The sequence below is a fragment of the Engraulis encrasicolus genome, chromosome 7, assembly GCF_034702125.1.
Source record: "Engraulis encrasicolus isolate BLACKSEA-1 chromosome 7, IST_EnEncr_1.0, whole genome shotgun sequence".
Taxonomy (NCBI): domain Eukaryota; kingdom Metazoa; phylum Chordata; class Actinopteri; order Clupeiformes; family Engraulidae; genus Engraulis; species Engraulis encrasicolus.
This window is the reverse complement of record NC_085863.1, coordinates 6,931,737-6,956,736: the sequence shown is the minus strand read 5'-3', so window position 1 is coordinate 6,956,736 and position 25,000 is coordinate 6,931,737. Positions and strand designations below refer to the sequence as shown.

Sequence of the window (25,000 nt, the reverse complement as noted above, 5' to 3'; positions counted from 1 at the left end):
ACACACACACACACACACACACGCCATGCTGTTAGATTTTGGATGTGGAGTGGACACACACACACACACACACACACACACACACACCTCTGCACAGAGGACCACATCTCAAAAGGTAACACACACACACATGCTCACCCACACACACACACACACACACACACACACACACACACAACATGCTGTTAGATTTTAAGTGTTTTCCAAATCTTCTTCTTCAATTAAAATTGAAGGCTTTACGGACGCACGCACGCACGCACGCACGCACGCACGCACGCACACACACACACACACACACACACACACACACACACAGCTGTAGTTAAAAATAAAAGTAATAGAGTACTCTACTCTACTCTACTAAATACTTCAACACACTGGATATGCTGATGCTGGTAGGCCCTGCATTTCATCTATTGTATTGAGCATACTATTAAACATCAAAAGAAAGTCAAGTAAGTATGCGGTAAACGTCTTTCTTTTGAAGTATTGAATACTCCTGCCTTTACCAGCACCTGTAAGCTGTGCATGGATCTTTGAACTGTTGGATACTATTAAAGGGGTATGCCACTATTTTGGGGATTAATACAGTTAAAATCGTTGGCTGGGCTTTATAATTGTGGCAAAGTGTCTTATTTTTCATGTTAAGCGTGGGCTTGTTTAAAGAGGGAGTATGTAGCTAAGCTAGTCAAAGTCAATGGATCACTGTAGCGTGTAGCATGCTACATGGATGCATTGACTTTCACTAGCTTAGCGACATGCTCCCTCTTTTAACTTGTATTAATGCAAGACAACGGCTTACATGAAAAATTAGACACTTTACCACCTATATAATCCCCAGCCAACGATTTTAACTGTGTTAAGCCCCAAAATAGTGGCATACCCCTTTATAGATACTGGCTTGCCTCTTGCACCACACTATACAGCCGTGGCCTAGTGGTTAGAGAGTTGTATACTTTATGTGCTGACTCTGAGCTGACCCATCAGAGACTCTTGACTATAGGGCAATACAATACACTTTCTCAACAGTCTCATCTGCAGTTGTCAATGTCTGAAGCTGCCACGGGGCAGCCGTGGCCTAGTGGTTAGAGAGTTGGTCTTTCAATCTAGGGGTTGCAGGTTCGAATCCCCCCTGACCTCTCCCTACATCTCCATCCATGGCTGAAGTGCCCTTGAGCAAGGCACCTAACCCCACATTGCTCCAGGGACTGTAACCAATACCTTGACAAATTATAACTGTAAGTCGCTTTGAGTAAAATGAAAGCGTCAGCTAAGTGCAATGTAATGTAATGTAATGTAATATACAGTACCAATAAGCTTTGCACTCCTTGCCAGGCTACAGTACGTACCGCTTAGACCACCACACTTCCTGTTTTGAAACACTCTACACATACACTGCTGGTTTTGAGATGTGCCCTCTTTTTTTCATCTGTAGATTTTTTTTTTTCTAGTGAGGTTGTGTTGTAAACATGTCACTCTCCCCTGTTGCTCTCTTGTAGTCGTGTGTATGTCCTGCAGATTACATGATTGAAACAGGTAGGAGTGTAATGTTGGGCAATTGCCGTTGTTTCTTAAAGGTAGATGTCAAGAAAATGAGACAGTATGGTATGCAATTGCATTGAACAGATGCGGGTGAGAGTAGTAAGGTTTCAGTGTTGGGGGTAACGTGTTACTAAGTAACGTCGTTACGTAATTTAATTACTTTTGGCAGTAACTTAGGAACGTAACACATTACTCTTCAAATTTCAGTAACGTAATTACAGTTACTGCACTGCTGTAACGGTCGTTACTCGTTATTTGAGCCTTTAAATCATCTTCAGGTTTGCTGATATTAGTTCTAGATGCGCGAAGCTCTCTGTCTGGGCTGTTTTTTTCCCCCAGCCCTTCTCGAGCTCTCGGGTGTGGGTGTGTGAGAGCGCGCGCACGCAGACTGATGTTCCTTCCTCGTGCATGCAAGGTCTTTCACTGGGACTTTCATGAGCCCGTTGCGCTGTGATGTGCTTAACATATACTACAATACTTGGAGTTCCACCATCATTTTTTTTCTAACATTACGCCAGGTAAAGTGAAAGTGATTCGCTGCGCAGTTAAATCTACAGTCATTCCGAGTCCACCGTTACGCAAATGTATGAATGAAACAGCTGTACCCATCGCAAATGCCATGGCCTCTGTTGTGCTCACTGATGACATATTGGTTAGATACAATGCAAAAAAAAAAAAACAGTTTGGGTAGCTCCGTCAGCAGCAGCGGCCAGCGAGAATCAAGTAGACTAATTGGGAATAACGTGAGAACAACAGCGCAAGCAACACTATTGCGTTGAGGCCACGTTCTTCAGGCTATTCAAATGTGCCTGATCACACCGTCTTCCAGCACGATTAGATTCTGCATTCCGTAGAATCCTTAATAATAATGTTCATGCATACAATCCAAGGTCGTTTTTAATCAGGAAACTGAAAGGATTTGGAGTCGCTAAGCTGCAAAATCGAGGAGAGGAAATATGTAAGCGTAGGGTGTCCTTATCTACAACATTTCTGTTTGGTATGGCCCCCTCACCCTACTCATTCTGATTTTATTCAGTGAGACCAAAGGCAATTTTCATGCTGAAATGACAATAAAAGTCTATTCTATTTTATTCTATTCTATTCTATGGCGTAATGTTAGACTAGATTCAAATTTATTGACACTGTTATAAATAGGACTACAGGGCAATCATGAAATGCATTTTAGATGTGAGAATGACAATAGGCCTAGGCCCTATATGAGGGATTCCATAGAGGTACAGTTTGCACATATTAAAATATTAGGCCATTTACACAGCCGGCCTACAACCTGGGGAAGCAGGTGTATTATGAGTTGTGCCACTATACTGGTTAAAATCCTTTTTCCCGCGTAAAGTAAAGTAAAGTAAAGTAATAAGTAACGAGTTACTTTTTAAATTTAGTAATAAGTAAAGTAATTCAATTACAATTGAAAGCAGTAACTAAAGTAAAGTAACCAATTACTTTAAAAAAGTAACTTACCCAACACTGGGTTTTACACTTTGGCCAAAGGGAGAGGAAGAGAGGAGCGCTGTTCAGAAAACAAGCTCTTTCTCATAGCGAACCGATCTTCACTCTCACTTGGTTCCAGTTTTGATGTCATAATTGACATTTCCAGACCACAATACTTTATTTTCCTAACATGTCCGGTCCGTCAGTCCGGTTTCAAGATCCTGAAAGCATTTTTCTTCAGTTCAGTATTTCAGCATCATTTGTCAGTTCAGTATTCTGAAAGGTCTTCCTCTGAACTATTGGACTTCCTTCTGAACTGTTCAAGAGACATTTTTTACTGATGGTAATAACAAATTTAAAACTAAGAATAACTATTCTTACAGTAGATTATATAGGATGGTGGCCAGAATAGGCATTGTAGCCATTTTGGTAATTGTAAGTATGCTGCCCATTTCCAAATTTGATCTTATTCATTAATATTATTTACTAAGTAATAAACCAATATTTACTGGTCTGATCAAAGAAGATTTGCAGCTAAAGATGTCGCTTACTGGAATTTCAAAATAGCAGGCATGGAGAAGATCCATCTTTTTATGTATGAAAAACGCAATTTTCCCACTCATACTTAGAAATTGATGATGGTGGAACATACTCATGGAAAAGCTACAATTTATGAATGGGAATGGGAATTCTGAAATTAAACTATTATGAATATTACTTATTCTATATTTAAGACTCGTACTTAAACCTTCTGTATTCATCAAATGTGCTACAACCAATTACACTACCCATTCCAATGCAGTATAGTGATTAAAGCTGAAACCCCTGTCATTGGTGTGTGTTTACTTGTGTTATGGTGTGGTAACCAATGACTGCATGACTCCCTGGTTTCTTATTAATGGGGAATGCTGAGATGGCAGAGATAACTAATTAGGGCAACATTGACTTTGGTTGTATTGCCTCTAAAATTCTACACACCCCTCTTCAAGTTCCAGGTTTTTGTTATGTAAAAAAATGACGGAAAGACAAATAATTTCATAACTTTTCCCACTTAAATCTAAACTATCACCCTGTATAATGGAGTTGAAAAACAAACTCAAGATTGCGAAAGTTATGAGTTATGAGTGTGCCCAGGCAAGTTCTGTATGGAAGTTGTGGTTCTTTGGAAGAATAGTGGGGAAACATTATGCAAGTGAAGTTTGTGCATGACAATGCATGTTTCATGACCGAGCTTGCTGTTCATGATATCCATATCTAAGCTTGCCTCTCCTCTACTTTTCCATTTCAGGTTTCTACAAAAGTGAAATCATCAGAGACTCATTGGTGAGTGACACCGTCTATCATCTTCATGTTTGAACACCTTTGCGTTCTGTTGGCAGCGAATCTCAATACCTGCTGCTGTTGAGAAATGCTGATGTATCAGATACCAGCTAGCTGAGATTGGTGTGGAGCGTTTGTAAACCCCCCGGCTAGAGATGCACTGTTGTAGGGATGGATTTACGATCAAAAACGTGCTGGGCATTTTTGGTCGCCCCCCCTTTTTTGTGGTCCAGTCTCTAGGAAAATAAAAAAAGGCTCTTCCTGACCCTCGGTTTGGGAACCCCTTGCCCCTGATTTTGAAAAATAAGTCTGAATACTAGTTGATGAAATGATCACGCCCCTCACCGTGTAACAGTACTCTATTAATCTCAGTGACTTAGTGACTTGTGTGTTGAAGTAGGCCTGCTTGCTGTGTATGGTGGTCCTTCTCCTTTAGCTGTGTGTGATCATCATGTGATAATGGCAGGCAGACAAATTGCTCAAAACCCGCCTAGAAGCACTAAATGCCGCCCAATTCTATTGATTTCTATGGCAAAAATTGGGCGGGTTTTTTTTCCTGCTGAATGCCATTTTTAGCCGCACACGGCCATCCTAAGCAGCCCAATTGGGCGGGAAACAGCCCAATCTGGCAACACTGAGGACAATGCGCTCCCTGTGGGTAGACTGGGCAGAATGGAGCAGCAGCGTTACGCTATCGGCCTGTTATCAGGGCCGCTGACAGCTTTGGCTGAGCCCGGGACAAAGACATCTGAAAGGGCCCCAAATAAACCCAATCCATACAATGTAATGAGGATCCAATTCTAATATCGGCCCCCCTCTCTCCCTGGGGCCTGGACAAGTGACCCTTTTGTCCCCACAGAGCAGTGTACAGGGAGGGCACTGTAGAGAGTGTCACTCGCTCACGTCACCCCACTACTACAGCTGGCGTACCACTATGGCAGAGCCATATCAGTAGCTGTTAGATATATATATATTTTTTAAAGATATTTTTATGGGCCTTTGGGGCCTTTATTTCGGATAGGATTGTGAAGGTGTGACAGGAAGTGAGTGTGGAGAGAGATGGGGGTAGGGTCGGGAAACAACCCCGGTCGGACTCGAACCGGGGTCCCCATGGGCATGCAAGCCCAAGTGTGGGGGGCTTAGGACACTTAGCACTCTAGCACCCCCAGTAGCTGTTAGATATTAATGCGTAATGAAACTGTTATTTCCCTCGTGTGAGCACACAAAGCTGAGTTGAAATACACAGCGCTCTCACAAGGATTACAAGTGTTTCCCCCTCAGAATTGTTGTTAGTGAAGGTGGTGAGGGATTGAAAGTATATATTTTTTGGCTAAGCAACTTTAGAAATTACATCCACAGCATGATATCTTTATCTTTTCAGGGGACCTAGTCAAGGTGGTAGGTGTTTCTTGTCAAGCTGGTCGCCTTGGCAATGTAGTGCTGGGGGAAACCCTGGCTACAATAGGTGCCTTCCTCAAGGGCACTTGAGCCAGGGACGCAGGTCTAGGGAGGGACACACATTCTTCCTGATGGGTGGAGTTCCAACGCTTTGATCCAAATGCAACCTCACTAACCGTTGGGCTGCGACTTCCACTCACATAGTTAAGGGCCGTACACACACGTCGCTGCTAGTTACTCTCTCAGCGAATGAGGTCAATACAATGTCAATGTGTTTCAGCGAGACTAGCAGGCGAGTAGGCGAGTACTGTACAAGCGATGCGATGTGGGCGGATCCCAAGTTGAAAATATTTTATCTTCGAGCGAGGCAAGTAAGCAAGTAACCAATTGGAATGCAGAGTTTGGTACTTCTCGCCTGTTCATTGGCAGTTAAAGCCGCGGGAACTTTCAGCGAACCTTCCATGAAAGATTGGCGAGTAGGCGATCAAGCGAGAAGCTAGCAATGTGTGTGTGCGCCGGGGCTTTACACCGGGGCTACAATGAATGTTGTCCCACTTCTACTACAATCACTGATTCTGGCAACAGCAGACATGACAGCGCAGCAAATATATATAAAAAAATAGCCAGTTTTTTTCAATAAACTTTTGATGCAGCTTAACTTCACATAACCCACATTACACATTCAGTGGAGCCCCAGCCTCATGTGCCTTTTGATAGCGATGGCTCGGCACAGCAGAGTGAAAGACTTGTGACTGTACAACTCCCCTTCTCTGCTTTGTCAGTTCGTCCCCTGTAAGGAAGAGACTCCTTCAGGGGCTGTTGTTTGTGTGGAGAGATGCACCTCCAAGCTAGTCACATCCCAGCATTCTCTCTACACGCCATCCCCTCTCTGTCCATCCTCTTTCCTGTCATTAATCTTCTCTCTCTCTCTCTCTCTCTCTCTCTCTCTCTCTCTCTCTCTCTCTCTCTCTCTCTCTCTCTCTCTCTCTCTCTCTCTCTCTCTCTCTCTCTCTCTCTCTCTCTCTCTCTCTCTCTCTCGTGCTCCCGCTTCTTTTTCCTGTCCTTCCAACATCCTCACCCTCCTCATCCCTCTCACACACAACCCTACCCCCTCTCTGTCTCTCTTGCCCCCATCTCTCCCCCCCATCTCTCTCCCCCCCTCTCTTGCATATTTCTCTCTCTCTCTCTCTCTCTCTCTCTCTCTCTCATTCTCTCTCTCTCTCTCTCTCTCTCTCTCTCTCTCTCTCTCTCTCTCTCGCCTCTCTTATTCTCTCTGTCTCTCTATCTCTCTTCCTCTCTCTCTCTCTCTCTTGCCTCTCTCTCTCTCTCTCTCTCTCTCGTTTCTGCTATTGTCCTCCATGAGTGCTTCCTTTTCGCAAATACCCACTCGGCTGAAAGTCATAGGTGTGTGTGTGTGCGTGTGCGTGTGCGTGTGTGTGTGTGTGTGCGTGTGTGTGTGCGCGCGTGTGTGTGTGCGACGTGTGTGTGTGTGCGACGTGTGTGTGTGTGTGTGTGTGTGTGCGTGCGCGTGTGTGCGTGCGCGCGTGTGTGTGTGTGTGTGTCAGGGCTTAACACTAACACATGCCAGGTAGCCAAATGCGGGTGAAAGTCGGCGTTGGCTAGTAGATACCGAAGGTTCACTAGCCATTCTGGCGGGTCCGTCACTATTCTAAATGATGAGGCACCGCATTTTGTAGTTTTTTCCCTCGGACCGTCTTTGCTACAAACGCAATGCAATGCGATTTCGCGAGCCTACAATACCCATGAAGCACCTGTGTCACGTGTCACCTGTGTCTCACGCAGGAGAGGAATCTGCAGATAGAGCTAGAATATGAGTGGCAGCAGCGAGCTACCGGCACATCAGCGCGCGTTTGGAAATGTCACTGAAAACCTTCACGTGAAAATAAAGTAGCGAAGTTCATCTCAACTGACCTGTTTTGGGATCTGTCATTAGTACAATGCATAGTAGGCCTAGTAGTGGACATTAAAATGACCAAGGCGAGAGGAGAACACCTCAGTCTTGAGAAAGTCTTGAGACTAATTAGCGCAGTGATAAGACAAGGACACATGCGGCATTAATAATGTTCGGTTTAAATCATTTTCTGATTTGCCTGTATGTCTTCATACCTTAATATTCCTCCATGTTTCTTGTGCCGTTGTTCCCGACTGTCAAACGGGGCTTAAACAACGCGCAGTAGTAGCCTTCCAGACAGTACAAAATCATGTCCCATGTCCCTTCGCATGTGCCCATTTTGCTTTGCGTCCGTTTATATTTTAAACAACTCAATATTAAACGGAATGAAAGGAAGTCGTAGCTCCTTCTGTAGTTACCGGCCGCATATGTGTGTGCCTTCTAGTAGATAGCCTACTTTTATGAGAAAATGTTCAGAAGAGGTGTTATTCCACATCCATGACCGAGGACATGCGAAGCTTGGCAATGACTTTGCACTATCTACTTTGCGCATCGAAAGTGCCCTTCAGATCAAAGACGGAAATATTTTGCTCTCATGTAGCTTACAACAACCCTTCCACATGACAACACTGTGCTTGGTGTTTCTGCACGGTTATGCCATTCCTCAGATGAGTTAATCTGTTCTTATAGCATGCATGCATGCATGGACTAGTTAACAACAATTCTAGTTATTAGGCCCTATATTATATTATATTATATTATATTATATTATATTATGTTATATTATGTTATATTATCCTACATTACATTATTACAGCCTATTATATAATTCATTAAAGCTGCTATGATGGTTAAGAAAATTATGGCTAGTGAAAAGGCCCAATGGCTAGTGAGTCACGAAAACCACTAGCCAAAATGGCTGGTAAGCGAAAAAGTTAGTGTAAAGCACTGGTGTGTGTGTGTGTGTGTGTGCGTGTGTGTGTGTGCGTGTGTGTGTGTGCGTGTGTGTGTGTGTGGGCGCGGGCGCGTGTGTGTGTGTGGGCGTGCGCGTGTGTGCGTGCGTGCGTGCGCGGGCGCACGCGCGCGTGTGTGTGTGTGTGTGTGTGTGTGTGTGTGTGTGCGCGTGTGTGCGTGCGTGCGTGTGTGTGCGTGCGTGCGTGCGTGCGTGCGTGTGTGTGCGTGCGTGTGTGTGCGTGTGCGTGCGTGCGTGTGTGTGCGTGTGCGTGTGCGTGTGCGTGTGCGTGTGCGTGTGTGTGTGTGTGTGTGTGTGTGTGTGTGTGTGTGTGCGTGTGTGTGCGCACACATACATGCAGGAAGTTACTGTGTGGCGCCAGTGCTGTTGAGTGGCTGTCCAGGCTTGTGTGTGTGTGTGTGTGTGTGTGTGTGTGTGTGTGTGTGTGTGTGTGTGTGTGTGTGTGTGTGTGTGTAGGGGTCACTCTGGACGCACCAACTGTGACCCTCCCTTTCCTCCAGTTTTGATATGTCTGTGTCTTTGTGTGTGTGTGTGGCTCTGTGTCTTTGTGTGTGTAACTTATTGTTTTTGTGTGTGTCCATCCAAGCATGTCTTTGTTAATGTACGTCTATTAATATAGAATGCAATTATTTTCTTTTTTTGGAACTTTATTGCCCATATCAAACTTCCAGGCAATACAAACACACATTCAATGCAATAAAAACCAACAACAACAAAAAACAGACACAAAACCAAGTACAACAACTAAAATAACAAAATAAAAATAATAATACAAAAATAGACAAAACAAAAAAAAACACACACAAAAAAAACACAAAAAAAAACAAAAAAGGGTCACCTGGTCATTAAATAGTATACAGTATCACTTGGTTATACAAGGTCAAACTAGATTCATGATACCAAACTTCAATATCACAAAGGTTTTAATCTAATTTTAGTCCAAGGATTACTGGGGTCCATCTTCTTATGAATAGTGGTAGTTTGAACTGTAAAATAGCAGTCATATTTTCCATTGTTTTTATCTGTTTAATCTTCTGTAACCATTGAGCTTTTGTGGGTGTACATGTCTGCATCCAATTAACAGTAATCATTTTCTTCGCTGTCATTAACAGAATATGCAACATGTAGCACTGGTCCTTGGAAAGCAAATTCTCTGGAATTATCTCCAGCATAAAAATTAAAGGGTCCAGAGGAATGTCAACTCTGAAGACAGTGTCCAAATCTTCTTTAATGTTCTTCCAAAACGTTTGTATCGCTGGACAGTCCCAGAATATATGGGCGTGGTCCCCAACCATGCCACAATTCCTCCAACAAGTATTGGGGGCAGTATTTGAAAACCTTGACACCTTGAGAGGTGTTCTTAAGAATCTCAATTTCACTTTCCAGTCAAATTCTTTCCACATTTGGCTCCCAATCCCTTTATGACTTGCTAAACAATTTTTTTCCCACGCTTCATCTTCTATAATTGCATTAAGTTCTAATTCCCACTCACTTTTAATATGTAAGGTATTGTCTGAGGTGTCTGTCAAAAGACTTTTATAAATATACGACACTTGATGTTTTGATGAAACTTTATGTTGAGAAACCATGATAAAATAACTTTCAACTTCCATTGGATCTCTTTTTATATAATCCCAGTCGGAGTGTCTGGTGAGATAGCTTCGTATCTGCATGAATCTAAACAAGTCATTCATAGGCAGATCAAATTTTTCCTGGAGTTGTGAAAATGATCTAAGTGTGTTGTTTTCAAACAATTGGTCAATGGTGACTAGACCCTTTTCTGCCCATCTCCTAAATGCCATGTCTGTTAGTGATGGGAGAAAATCAAAGTTTCCCAAAATAGGCATCACCCTTGATAATGCCACAGAGCCTTTTATTTGTTTTTGTACAGTGTTCCAAATCTTTAGTGTATGTTTAACCCACATATTTTCTATTTTTATCTTTTTCTGAGCCCTTCGGTCCAGAAAAGGAAGTACAGACAATGGTATCCCAGTCAAAGAATTCTGTTCAATGGATAGCCATCCAGTTTCTTCAGCATTGGTCATCCATACCACTATCGCCCTGAGTTGGGCTGCCCAGTAATATAGTTTAAGATTAGGCAAACCCAGACCACCCCTTTTTTTGCTTGCCATCAGTATTTTTAGGCGTATTCTTGGCCTTCTATTTTGCCAAATAAATGTTGAGATACGCTTTTCAAGACATTTAATTGTTCTTTGTGGAATCAAAATCGGTAAAGATTGAAATAAAAAGAGGAGCCTAGGTAAAACATTCATTCTTACAGATTCTATTCTTCCAAAGAAGGACAGAGGTAGCACATCCCATCTGCTTAGATCTTGGTAGATCTCTTTAATTAGTTTGTCATAATTATAGTGGAAAAGCTGTGATGGTTTCGGTGTCAGGATAACTCCTAAATATCTAAACCCATTTTTGGATTTCTTAAATGATACTATACTGTCTAGTTGTTGAGGCCATTCACCACGTATCATCATTGCTTCTGATTTGCTAGTGTTTATCTTATATCCAGATATTTCACTGTATTTATTTAGGCTATCTAAGAGTGCAGGGATTGAATCCATGGGCCTTTCTATAAATAACAATATGTCATCAGCAAAAAGAGCTAATTTGTGTTGACTCCCTCCATCATCAGGGATGCCCAGTATGAGAAGATTTGATCTTATTAGTTCTGCAAGTGGCTCTATGCTTAAGGCAAATAAAGAAGGAGATAAGGAGTCTCCTTGGCGAGTGCCACGGCTAAGTGGAAAAAAGTCTGAGCAATACCCATTTACTCTCACCCTAGATTTAGGGTCTTTGTAAAACAGGCGTATCCAGTTAGTAAACGTGTCATTGAAGCCCATGTGTCGTAGAGTATGTAGTAGGAAAGCCCAAGAAATTCTATCGAACGCAGATTGGGCATCCAAACTGAGAAGTGCTGAAGGAGTATCTCTTTTGGCTGCAATAAACTGTAAATGTAGGGCTCTCCTCACATTATCAACACCATGTCGATTTGTGATAAACCCAGTTTGGTCAGGCTTTACCAACTTGTGAATGATTTTCTGAATTCTTTTTGCTATTATTGAAGTGAGGATTTTAAAATCAACACACAGAAGGCTAATGGGGCGATATGATGCACATAGGGTTGGGTCCTTATTTTCTTTATGGATAACACTTATGATTGCCTCTGACCAAGATGCAGGTGCTTGTCCTTTTTCTAGTGCATAATTATAAGCATTGCAAAGGATTGGGGTCAGCTCACCTACAAAGGCTTTATAATATTCCCCTGAGAAACCATCGGTTCCAGGAGATTTGTTATTTTTGAGTTGTGCAATAGTATTTTTTATTTCTTCTTCTGTGATTGGCCTTGACACCATGTCTGCCTCTTCTGATGTGAGTTTAGGCAAATCGATGGAGCTGAAAAAAGACTCCATCTTCTCATTTCTTTGTGGGTCTGACTGTTCCTCGTATAGTTTTCTATAATGCATGGCAAATGCCTTTGTGATGTCTGTGGGTTGTGTTAGGGTTTCACCATTATCAGGGCTTTTAATTTTGTGAACTGCCCTACTACTTTGGGCTTTTCGTAGTTGGAATGCTAGTAGTCGACTTGCTTTATTTCCCATTTCGTAGTATTTTCTATTTATAAATCTTAAAGCCCCTTCTGTTTTATATGTTAATAGGTCATCCAATTCTTTCCTTGTATCTTTCATAGCCTGTAAAGTGTCCTCTTTGTTAGATTGTTGATGTTCTCTTTCTAGTTGCTTTATTTTTTCTTCTAGTTTGTTCTGACTATTCACCCTCTGCTTTTTTAGTCTACATGAAATTGCAATAATACAACCCCTCATCACAGCCTTAGCCCCTTCCCACAAGGTTACTGGAGAAATTGTGTCATCTTCATTTGCCTCAAAATAGTGTTTTAATTCCTGGCGAATTTCTTGTTTAATAATTTCATCATTAAGTAATGATACATTGAGTCTCCAGTACCTAAAGGATTTTTTTGGCCCTAGTTCCATCTTTAAGGTGACTGGCGCATGGTCTGATATGGTGATTGGCTCTATTTTGCACTCTTTAACCCTATACAGATCTGGTCCTGATATTAGCATCATGTCCAGCCTGGAATAGCTGCCATGTACCTGTGACATAAAGGTGAAATCTTTTTCTCTGGGATGTAAACGCCTCCATACATCCACTAGGCCAAGTTCACTTGCCATTGCATGCGGTGTAGATGACTTTCTAGATATAGTGCTGCCCCCTGCTGGCAACTTATCCATATATTGGTTCCAGATACAATTAAAATCTCCGCCAATTAAAACCAAACCTTCCATCACATCTGCTAGTAATCCAGCTATATCTTTAAAAAAATCAGGGCTGTCCTCATTTGGGGCATATAAATTGAGCAGAGTTAGTTTTATGCCATTTATATCTCCTTTTACAATAATATATCTACCCTCCTTATCTCTAACCATTTCTGTATGACTGAAATATACTGATTTATTAAAGAGTATGGCCACCCCTCGCCTTCTCCCATTTTCAAATGACGAACTAAAAACTTGATCCACCCATTCCCTTTTAAGTTTAAGGTGCTCTTTCTCTGACAAGTGAGTTTCCTGGAGCATTGCTATAGAACATTGTAATTTTTTTAGATGGCTCAATATTTTTTTCCTTTTAATTGGGTTGCCTAAAATTCAAACTATTCATACCTGTTATTATGCTGTTTCATATTCCTTTTGCATTTAAACCCATGTAATAACCTTTTTTTTGCATCAGTAACCCAACTAGTAGACCTATTTTCCAGGTGACAATAACAAATAAAACAAAATATAAAACATGTAAAAACCAGAACAGTTAACTTCCACATGCCCAATATGTTTGCTAAAAGCCTATAACACAGTAAGAAAACCAGGCCCTGTAATTTAAGCAAACCATATCCCGGTGTATCCTGGGCAGAGGATGGTGACAGGTCCTCTGTGGGGTTCACACAAAGTGTCTTTGCTGCTGCCGTCTCGCTCTCGCGTCGGTTGCTGCTCAATGCGAGTGTGGCCAACTCACAGTTCAGTTGAGCTCCATCCAGTGAAAAGAAAAAGCGATGATAGTCCTAACGTTTGGTGCATTTAAAAAAAAAAACTCTCGACGATGATGACTCCCCCACTTATTCAATAGCCTCGCGTTCCGCGGATGGTTCGCCAACCACTGCTGCCTCTTCCGTCTCACCCACGACTTGCCACCCGCTGAGGCGCAGTTCATCCTCCACCTGCGTTCTTTCGCCGATCTTTGGATAGATGTTGTACTCGGCCAGTTTTGGGAGGGCATCCTTCAGCGTGGAGAACGTGTGTTCTCCCGTTTCCATGGTCAATTTGAGTTGTGCTGGATAAATGCACTTCGCTTTAATGCCCTTCTTTTTCAGCTGTCTAGCCGCCCTTCTCACGCTCGCCCTCTTCCTTTGCAATTCCGGAGAATAATCGTGGTCAAAGTATATTTGCTCATCATTGTATACTAATGTTTGGCTCCAAGCTTGTCGTAATATCTTCTCTTTGACGGCGAAGTCAAGGAACCTGACGATCAGGGACCTGGGAGGATCATTGGGTTTCTTTGCCTCAGATGTCAATGAGCGATGTGCCCTTTCTATTTGTATAGAGACGTCTGGCATTGGGTCTAGCACTGCGTGTATCAACTCTTCGACGAATTTCCTCACGTCTCTCCCCTCGCTCCCCTCAGGTACCCTGTAGATTCTCATGTTGTTACGTCTCATTCGGTTGTAGGTCATCATACCTGGCAGTCAAATCTTTCTCTCTGCGTAGCAGATAGCGTATGGCCCTCTCGTACCGTCTTCCCTCATCTTCAGTAGCACTTACGCGTTCTTCTACCTCTGTAGTTCTTCTCTCTAGTCTTGTCATTTCCCCTTTCAGTTCTGCCATTGATGTCTCTAGCTTCCTGAGGGTTTGATTATGTCCTTCCAAATTCTCAGATCTGATCTTTGCTAGCTCCGCTAATATTTTAGCCTCAAATGAGCCACCATTGCCTCTCGCCTCGTGCTGAGTCTGCTGACCTGGTTTCAGATTCGGAGTATCATTTTTCTCTTTCGAAGTATCTGGCTTTGCAGTCGAGGCTTTTCTTGTTGTTGCCATCTTCGATATGTCATATAACGTCGAGTAATAACTTAAGTTAGGTTATTTAGTATTTTTTTGGACGGAGCTCAACTTTTTGGGTGCTGTTCAGCACATGACGTCACCGGAAGTCTCCAGAATGCAATTATCATTTTCTCTGTGCATTTATGTGTTTGTGTTGTAAAGCCCATCATAATATACTGTCCATAATTAGGATTGATGGGAACAGTGTCTGCCTGTGTGTACAGTGTGTGTACAGTGTGCGTCTGTTTACGTATGTATGTGTGTGTGTGTGTGTGTGTTTATGTGTTATGCAACCTCACAGGAGAGATTTGGGAAATGTTTGGTGTGTGTTTGCGTGTCTGTGTTCGTGCAGTAGACTGGACTTCGGGGTCCTGCATCTTTCAAAAAGTGTGTGTGTGTATACATATGTGTGTGTGTGTGTGTGTGTGCGTGCGTGGGTGTCTGTGTTCGTGAAGTAGTTTGGACTTGGGGATGTTGCATGCCAGTCTGTTTCTCCCTTAATATTAGTGTCAGATTCACACATGCAGTTCTGGGGTGCTACCTTGCTACTAAACAGGCACATCTTTCCCATCTTTCAGTGTGTGTGTGTGTGTGCGTGCGTGTATTAATATGTGAGCGTTAATAACCATGCATGTGTGTGTGTGTGGTAGAACCCAACATGGCGTAGTCTGGACTTCGGGATGCTGCCGGACCTCCTGGACACGTCTGTGTCGTGTTTCGTGGTGCGGATATGGGGCGGCCGCGGAGACGAACACTACACACTACTCATCGAGTGGAAGGTTAACTTGGATGGACTCAGATACACAGGACAGCAGGTAGGAGCGCACACACACACACACACACACACACACACACACACACACACACACACACACACACACACACACACACACACACACACACACACACACACACGGGCGCGAACACACGGGCGCGCACACACACACACACACGCACACACACACGACCACACGACCACTACACACTACACACTACACACTACACACTACACACTACACACTACTCATAGAGTAGAAGGTCAATCTGGACGGGCTTAGATACACAGGACAACAGGTACACACACACACACACACACACACACACACACACACACACACACACACACACACACACACACACACACACACACACACACACACACACACACACACACATATAACACACACACATATAACACACATATACACACATGTACACACACAGTCATGCTAAAATGATTAAAAGTTGGTAAGTAGTTGGGTTTGCATGTCTGTCGCAAAACTTCTCTCAAATTTGCGTTCTAGCGCAGCTCCATTTCTTAAAGCAAATTGTGCAATGTAGCTTTCTCATATGAGTCACTATCTAACTGTGTGTGTGTGCGTGTGCGTGTGCGTGTGTGTCTGTGTGTGTGTGTGTTTTCCTCTGTAGATCCGCTCCAGGAATCAAAATGAGATCATTTTTGGATTAAACGATGGCTACTATGCAGCTGACTTCGATCAAAAGGTACACAGCAGCCTCACACACACTCAGCACACACACACACACACACACACACACACACACACACAGCACACACACACACACACACACACACACACACACACACACACACACACACACACACACACACACACACACACACACACACACACACACACACTCACACTCAACACACAGCCTCACACTCAACACACAGCCTCACACTCACACACACACACACACACACACACACACACACACACACACACACACACACACACACACACACACACACACACACACACCACACACACCACACACACACACACACACACACACACACACACACACACACACACACACACACACACACACACACACACACACACACACTCAACAGACACACACTCAACTTACACAGCCTCTCACGCTCAACACACACAATAGACACTCTTGACATTGGTCAAAAGGTACACAGGTTCTCTCTCTCTCTCTCTCTCTCTCTCTCTCTCTCTCTCTCTCTCTCTCTCTCTCTCTCTATCTATCTATCTATCTATCTATCTATCTATCTCTCTATCTCTCTATCTCTCTATCTCTCTCTCTCTCTCTCTCTCTCTCTCTCTCTCTCTCTCTCTCTCTCTCTCTCTCTCTCTCTCTCTCTCTCTCTCTCTCTCTCTCTCTCTCTCTCTCCCACACACACACATAAATAATAATCTGATCTCTGATCTGAATAACACATCTATTTTGTATTGTGGTCTGGGGCTAAAGTTGCAGTGTTGCTGCTGTGTGGCAGTACTGTACACTGTAACTTGCCCATTAGACCTAGACTATAACAGGGGCAGCAGGAGAGCTGTCTCTGGCAGTTGCAGGTGTGAGCATGTATACAGCTGATTGATGCTCATGTATGATACTGCAGACAAATGTTATTACCCTTCTGAAGAAGTGCAACACTGCTACAATTACGGTCAAGCTTTTAATGTGAAAACTGATGTTTCGATCGGTCAGACCTTCATTAGAGTGACTGACCGAAACGTCAGCTTTCACATTAAAACCTTGACCGTAAATGTAGCAGTGTTGCGCTTCTTCTATATTCTTGGGAGTTGAACTGGCAGCCTTTGGGCTACAAGTCTGACGCCCTAACCGCTTACCCATGACTGCCCAGTATCTGGTGGGCACATGGACCTTGCTGGTGTTTAGGCCAAAGTGTAGATACAGTACATTGGTTTTACAGGATTTCATTCTGTTTGGAGTACATGCCCGGCAGATGGAGTAAAGTTCATGGAAGTGAATGCGTTTCAGAATGCATTTGTTTGTTTGTTTGAATAGTTGGCAGCAGCAGTGCTGGGTTTCTGGTCTGAACTCAACTGAACCTTATCGAACTGTTGAGAAAAGCCTCTTCTCACAGACCAGCTTACAGCCGTACTCATGTGCAGATTTTTAGCATACTACACTACAGAGTCTTATCAACATGGGCATTGGGCAAGCAGATTTGTTACGCTAGTAGAAATATATAAACAACACTTAAAATGAATGTGCAGTACATGTGCAGTATTTTCAGTGAATACAGTCGTAATGATGGCAGCATTGAACTGTTAACTGAAATGTGTGTCTGTGTATGTGTGTGTCTGTGTCTGTGTGTTTGTTTGTGTGTGTGTGTGTGCGTGTGCGTGTGCCTGTGCCTGTGCCTGTGCCTGTGCGTGTGCGTGTGCGTGTGTGTGTGTGTGTGTGTGTGTGTGTGCGTGTGCGTGCGCGTGTGTGTGTGTGTGCGTGTGTGCGTGTAGGACCACTCTGAGAGGAAGAAGAATAGCTCCCTCCAGGTGGACCAGAGCTCCGTCAGAAACTCCTACAGCGTCTTCTCTCTGCTCAGGTAAGATAGTTAACCTACGTACACCTCACAACTCACCTGTACTCAGGTGAGATATTTAACCTACACTGTACTCAGCACTCACCTGTACTCAGGTAAGAAACTCCTACAGCGTCTTCTCTCTGCTCAGGTGAGATATTTACCTACACCTCACAACATTTACCCACAGTGTCTTCTCTCTGCTCAGGTAAGATAGTTAACCCATTGACGCCTAAGGCACCTGCAAAAAAAGGGTACTGAATGCCTGAGCCCTTTTTAAAAAATAAGCTTCCCTCGGCCTATAAAAACCTAAATATCTCAGCTTCTGGAGCACACAAAAATATGCACTAAGTTGCATTTAAACGCCAAGACCCTGAACTTTCATTAGAATGTGTTCATTCATCTCAGATAAGCTGATATTTTAATAAAGTTGTCTCAAATCTCATGAGCCTGAATGTTGCGTAATGCAGCTCCAGGCACCAGGGCCAATGTTGCGCAACGCAACATCAGGCATCAATGGGTTAACCTCCACTGTACTCAGCAATCACCTGCACTCAGGTAAGATGTTTACCTAAACTGCGCCACTTACTTGTGCTGGGTTGCAACAGGTACCGTATATTCCTAAGTACACAAACGCTCCACATACATTGTGCTACTGGACTTTAATCTCAATGGCAAACATAGAAGCTGTGTACATATGCACACTATACACACTGCTACATCCTATATGCACAGATGCCCTAGCCTTGTTCTCACCGACAGTGCGTGTGTGTACACAAACTACCGTCCGGTAGTACTGCCGTTAACATGCTCTTCTTGAGTCAGAAAATAAATAGTGCATTTATTGCCACTCACCACCAACAATTTTCTTCAAAAACATTTGCTGTTCATCTCTAAAGAGTCAATATAGTCTATAATATGTCCTTTGACACATCAATGCCGTTGATATTTAAGCAATACATGCTCCGTTTATTTATGATAAATAGATGGTAGTGTGTGTAGCTCCGCTCCACCAGGGGGCTCCGGATCTACATTCACACAGACTCTTCTACATACATAAACGCGTTACATACACAGTGCAAAAGATACAAGTCTTTGCAAATGGGCAAATACAATTGCGCTCTACATACGGTGCTGCATTCATCTTCATCCACAACTCTCACTTGCAAATACACAAATTCTGCTAAATGTGCACACACTGTCTGCCTGCACAGTGTTAACATGCACAGTGATACACCACTCTTCCTAAAACGAAAGCCTCCCTGTCCTCTCTCTGCTGAGGTACCCTTGCTCTCAAAGCTGTGTTTCTCCAGAGGGGACTCTAGGTCACATTACATTACATTGCATTTGGCAGACGCTTTATAACCAAAGCGACTTTCAAAAGAGGACATAATCAAGCCAACATCACAAGCAAATACAAAGTGCACAGGAGATATGAAGAGCTCTTTTCCAAAATGAGATATATCCGTTTTATAGAATGTTGGAAAATTGACATTTTTGTATTTGGCATTCCATTGAATTGCATTGAAAAATGCATTTTATAGAGGTTTAAAAAGTATGTTCTCGAAACATTTGAATGGCAAGAATTCACACATAGATGATAGGACTTCTTAACAGTCCATTCCAATATTAAAATGCAAAAAGTCAAAAATGGTGGATATAGCGTTTTGGAAAAGAGCTCTTCATATACAGAACAACAGGTTCAGCTGGGGCCCCAAGTGAAATGTCAAAGGAGTGAACATTTGAAAGAGCATTGCCTCTACTGTAGCAAAGTGTGAGCTGTTATTCACCGTCTATATGCTTTTGGGGGCCCCAAGCGGCTGCCTGCCTAGCCTGGGTGCCAAGATGCGCCCCTGTGTTTCTCGGAAATACACGACCTCTTGTGTATGCATGCACACTGGCTACATACACAGTGTTCACACTCACACTAATACACCAGTGTCCCTAAAATACCACATGTACATTACCAATACCAACAAAATTGAAAATTGTAGACTGAGAATTTGCAAGGGGAGTGAAGCACTACATTTTTTGAGTGTTGTCTTTTGGCTCGTAAGCTTGCAGTTCACCTCATTGCCACAAGGTGGCGCCCAATCACCACTTTCACTGGAGCTTGACGCAAGTTGTTGTTGAGGTGCTGCATTGTGCGTCAGGAAGGACGGCCAAGAAAGGCAGATGGAGCTTGTTACGCCCCTGCACACTGGCAGGAGGAAAGATAGGGCGACATGCGGAACACCATCTTTTAATGTGTTCCGGAATGTGATGATAACATTCCATCTTTTAATGTTTTGGGAATTACGATAACATTCCAACCTCAGAGTTGCAGACTCCCTCCTTTTGGTTTAAAACGTGATGTTTGTGTGAATTAAGGGCGCCTTAAAAAATAAACACACATACACACATTTACTTTTGTGTAGTCTAATAGAATTTACAGACATCGTTTCACCGACTATTAAAGTCCTCAGACCCATAAATGTTGGGGTCCCCTGGCCCAGTGATTATGGATTCTAGACTGGCAGTCGAAGCATTCACAGGGTTTGAGGGGTGCTGTGGTGCTCCCGTAGCATATACCTGGGGAGCCGGGTTCAAGTCCGGCCTGGGACCCAACCCTATCCCATCTCTCTGTCTCCCTACCACTTTCCTGTCACCGTCTTCACTCTCCTGTCACCACATGGACACTAAAAAAAGCCCCAAATATTTTGAATTTCTCATTCTGACAGGTGTGGGCAAGGGAGTTGATCTCCAGTGAACAGATAGGTGTGTTGAGGGAAGGAATGGCCAGTGCTCTCCTCTATCCTCCATTATGCAAGGGAGTCAGTGCATCATAGATAAAGACGGCTATACTGCCCTACAAAACAAGAACGCAGTAACTCAGATTCTGGCAAACTGAGAAAAAAGGCTTCAAAGTTTCCCATATGGCGCGACAACTGTGTTGTCGCTAAAGTGGTGGCGACACTTCTTTGTAATACTTTTTTAGGATAGAAATTAAATGCACACAAAAAACCCGAAAAAACAACATTTATGTGTCTTTTTGCCACAAAAAACAGAGTTACTGCGTTCTTGGCTGGTATTACTGCCACAAAATGGAGTTACTGCAGGAGTTACTGTGTTCTTGGCTAGTATTACTGTCTACTCCCAAACCATTCCCATTGGAAAGTGCAGCAGTAACTGACCGACTTACTGCATTTTTGTTTTGCACAACGTAACCTTTAATCCAACACCGCAGTAACTTTTTTTTGGGTCATTTTTGCACTTTCAAAATGATTTTTCTCTAAAACGGGACGATGTTGGACCACCGTTTTTTGACACAAGACAAATGAGGTAGTTTAAAGCCCATTTCCGATCTAAACTCAATTTCGACCATTTTCGAGTTACTGCGTTCTTGTTTTGCACGGCAGCATACACTACAGTGTAGTGGCAGTGGCAGTATTTTTAATTGTTTAAGTTCAAACATGAACTAGCCTTTATAATAAAGTGGTTTTATCTAAGAAGAGTGCCTTGGCGTCCTGACTTTTTTTTTTGATATTTTCTACGTCTTGGCCAAAGAGCACCTCCAAACCACCATCAGTTTTACCACTTGAACGCCGCAGCCCTCCAGCCCTCTACCTTTTTGTATACTACAGTGTGTTGGTATGTATGGGAGTGAATGACCAGTGATCTCCTCCATCCTGCTTTGTGATTTAGACAAGAATCCATCCCGGAGCATGTTGCACTACCCACACACACACACACACACACACACTCGCACAGCTCCCCACACTGTGGGCACACACGTGTGCAGGTGTGTCGTACAGGGGGGTAAAGTGCGATTGAGTGACCAGGGCCCCTAGTTAGGGTGTCAGACTTCCCGATCAGTGCTCTACCCCTATCCTCCTCCATGACCGACGTATCCTGAGTATGGTATCGTCCCGTCACACTGCTCCCTTTTTGGATGCATTGCATAAATGCAATTTTATTGTGTGCAGTGGAGTGCTGTGTTATAATGACAATGGGAGTTGGGGTTCCCCAGTTGGGTTCTCACTTCACATTCTCTGACAGCATCTTGCCTGCATCACTCCACTACACATTGTGTCCACCAGATGGCAGTGTTGCACCACAGTTTCCACATTCCCGCTGTTTGGCTCAAGGTAACTAAAGACCTCACTCATATCAGCTGGGAGGATCTGCGGGGGAACAGCACAGCATGGTTTCCTTAATGAACACCCTGGATGAGTTAACTTGGAGTATGCGGTAAACTTAGGAATAGAAGGGCTGAGTTAAGTCAAAGAGTGAGTGTGCGGTAAATCTATGAATAGAAGGGGCATGTGGCTTTGTTCTCTCAGCTAAACACAACCTATGGGTACGGTAAGCACTTCACAACCTGAAGGAGTGTTCCTTTGGGTTTATTTGGGATACCCCCCTGATGGTATGGGAGGACACCCACCTAGACATGCACACACACACACACACACACACACACAGACACACAGACACACACACACAGACACACATGCACTTTCCACACGCACACACCAAGACATGCACACAGACACACACCGACACGCTCACGCACACGCACACACACACACACACACACACACACACACACACACACACACACACACACACACACACAGACACACACAGACACACACACACACACACACACACACACAGACACACACACACATAGGCACACACACAGACTGTTTTTCTCACATACTACATAAGACTCTTGCACACACTCTTGCAAACACATGCACATACACACGCTGGCCTGTCATCAGCATTCCCACACGTAAAGACTAACAGACAGAGAATGCTCAGGCTAGATGCACGCTCACACTGTCATGCTTAGATCTTAGGGCTGATGAAAACTTGAGTGCTTTTGCATGAACACACGCACACATGCACACACGCACATGCATACAGACAGACACACACACACACACACACACACACACACACACACACACACACACACACACACACACACACACACACACACACACACACACACACGCGCACATGCATACACACACACACACACACACACACACACACACACACACACACACACACACACACACACACACACACACACACACACACACACACACACACACACTGCCAGGCAATCCCAGAGCTCCCCAAAGACCCCACTATTTATACTCTCTTATCTGTCCGTCTTTAAGACTTTGGAGCCTAACCTCCTCTCTCTCTCTCTCTCTCTCTCTCTCTCTCTCTCTCTCTCTCTCTCTCTCTCTCTCTCTCTCTCTCTCTCTCTCTCTCTAATGTCCTCTCTGTCTGTACGTCTTTGTCTCTTTCTCTCTCTCTCTCTCTCTCTCTCTCTCTCTCTCTCTCTCTCTCTCCTTAACCTTTCTCTCTCTCTCTCTCTCTCTCCTCAACCTTTCTTTCTCTCTCTCTCTCTCTCTCTCTCTCTCTCTCTCTCTCTCATATCTCACTTCTTCTCTTTCGCTCACTCTCTCCAATGTCCTCCCTGTCTGTACGTCTTTGTCTCTTTCTCTACCTGTCTCTCTCTCTCTCTCTCTCTCTCTCTCTCTCTCTCTCTCTCTCTCTCTCTCTCTCTCTCTCTCTCTCCTCATTCCTCTTCTCATGTCTTCAGCCCCTGCTGTCTTCTAGTAATCCTGCTCCATGTAAAGCCACAGAGCGTGTGCAGTATATCACATGTAGTGACATAAAGCCTCAGTACTGTACTGTGCTGCTCGGGCCTATACTTTACATGGGCTGGAGGAGGGAAGTGGTTGTGTGTATGTTTTTGTGCGCGTGTTTTTGTGTGCGTCTGCGTGTGCGTGTGCCTGTGCATGTGCGTGCGAGCGAGCGCATGTGCGTGCGAGCGCATGTGCGTGCGAGCGCATGTGCGTGCGAGCGCATGTGCGTGCGAGCGCATGTGTGTGCTTGCACGTGCACATGTGTGTACATGGGTGGGAGACGTGACGCCTTGTTTTTTCGTAACATTGGTTAAAAACCTACAAAACTGTTATTTTCCTTTAAAAAACAAATGTCAATGAAAGAAGATGTGGTGAGGTTTATATGTCAAATTTCCTGCGGTGTGACTGTAACATTAATGAAACAATATATAATAATATATATATAAATTAACCAACAACATTTTGAATAATGTATGAAGCATTTGGCATGATTGCATAAATCTTAACTTTAGATTAAGATATGTGAATGTGGAAAAAACTCAAGAAAGTAATATTAACTACAAGTTCAATTTCGTAACACAAATTGCGTCCTGTGGTGTGACATGTATGTCAATGTTTGTGAATGGGTAGCTGCAAGGCCAACTACAAGGGTCTTAAAGACTGGCTCCTAACCAGTCAGTACCTCAGTTATTGGAGAGTGCTGTGGAAGTTTAAGGTGACTCTTAACCTCTTAATATGTCTTCATATTGCAATCTTTCTGTCACGCAATGCTTAGGTTCATTTTATGGTGTCCTGTGGTGTGACTGCTCTTATAGGAGGAAAAAAAAAGTTTTTTTTATTAATGAAAACACATATTAAGATTAAACACAATATCATTATCAAGTTAGCATGAGCTCAGATGTCAGTCATGTATACAAAAGGATTAAAATGGCCATAATGCAGTGAATTCCCTGTGGTGTGACTCCATTTTCCTGCGGTGTGACATGCCTATGCTATGTGTTGATGCAGGACACATTTTCCCAAAAATGGCAAAAAATAAGGTGAAATTCCACAGACCACTAAGTGCTTTATTTTTTTCAATTTTTTTCCAATTTTTATCCATCATTTTTTTCAGGAATTTGAAAAACTTTTTTTTTTTTTTTCATTACGCCCTTAAACGTCAACCACCCACATGCGTGTGTGTGTGTATGTGTGTGTGTGTGTGTGTGTGCAAGTTTGTTTGTACCCCTCTGTGTCCTGTATGTGTTTGTAAAAATGTGGAACGTCGAGCTGGTGTTCCTATGGACTTCTTTTTTGGAGGTTGAAAGACGTTTT

General features: G+C 43.4%; 1 protein-coding gene across 1 annotated transcript in view; it reads left to right on the top strand.

Annotated features, from left to right (window-relative positions):
* uvrag (UV radiation resistance associated gene) overlaps nt 1-25,000 on the top strand; it is a 289,705-nt gene that overhangs the window by 12,039 nt on the left and 252,666 nt on the right. The window contains exons 3-6 of the mRNA XM_063202750.1: nt 4,280-4,314; nt 15,364-15,528; nt 16,142-16,216; nt 17,974-18,059. Coding sequence (XP_063058820.1) covers nt 4,280-4,314; nt 15,364-15,528; nt 16,142-16,216; nt 17,974-18,059 — 361 coding nt within the window. The remainder of the gene's footprint in view (nt 1-4,279; nt 4,315-15,363; nt 15,529-16,141; nt 16,217-17,973; nt 18,060-25,000) is intronic.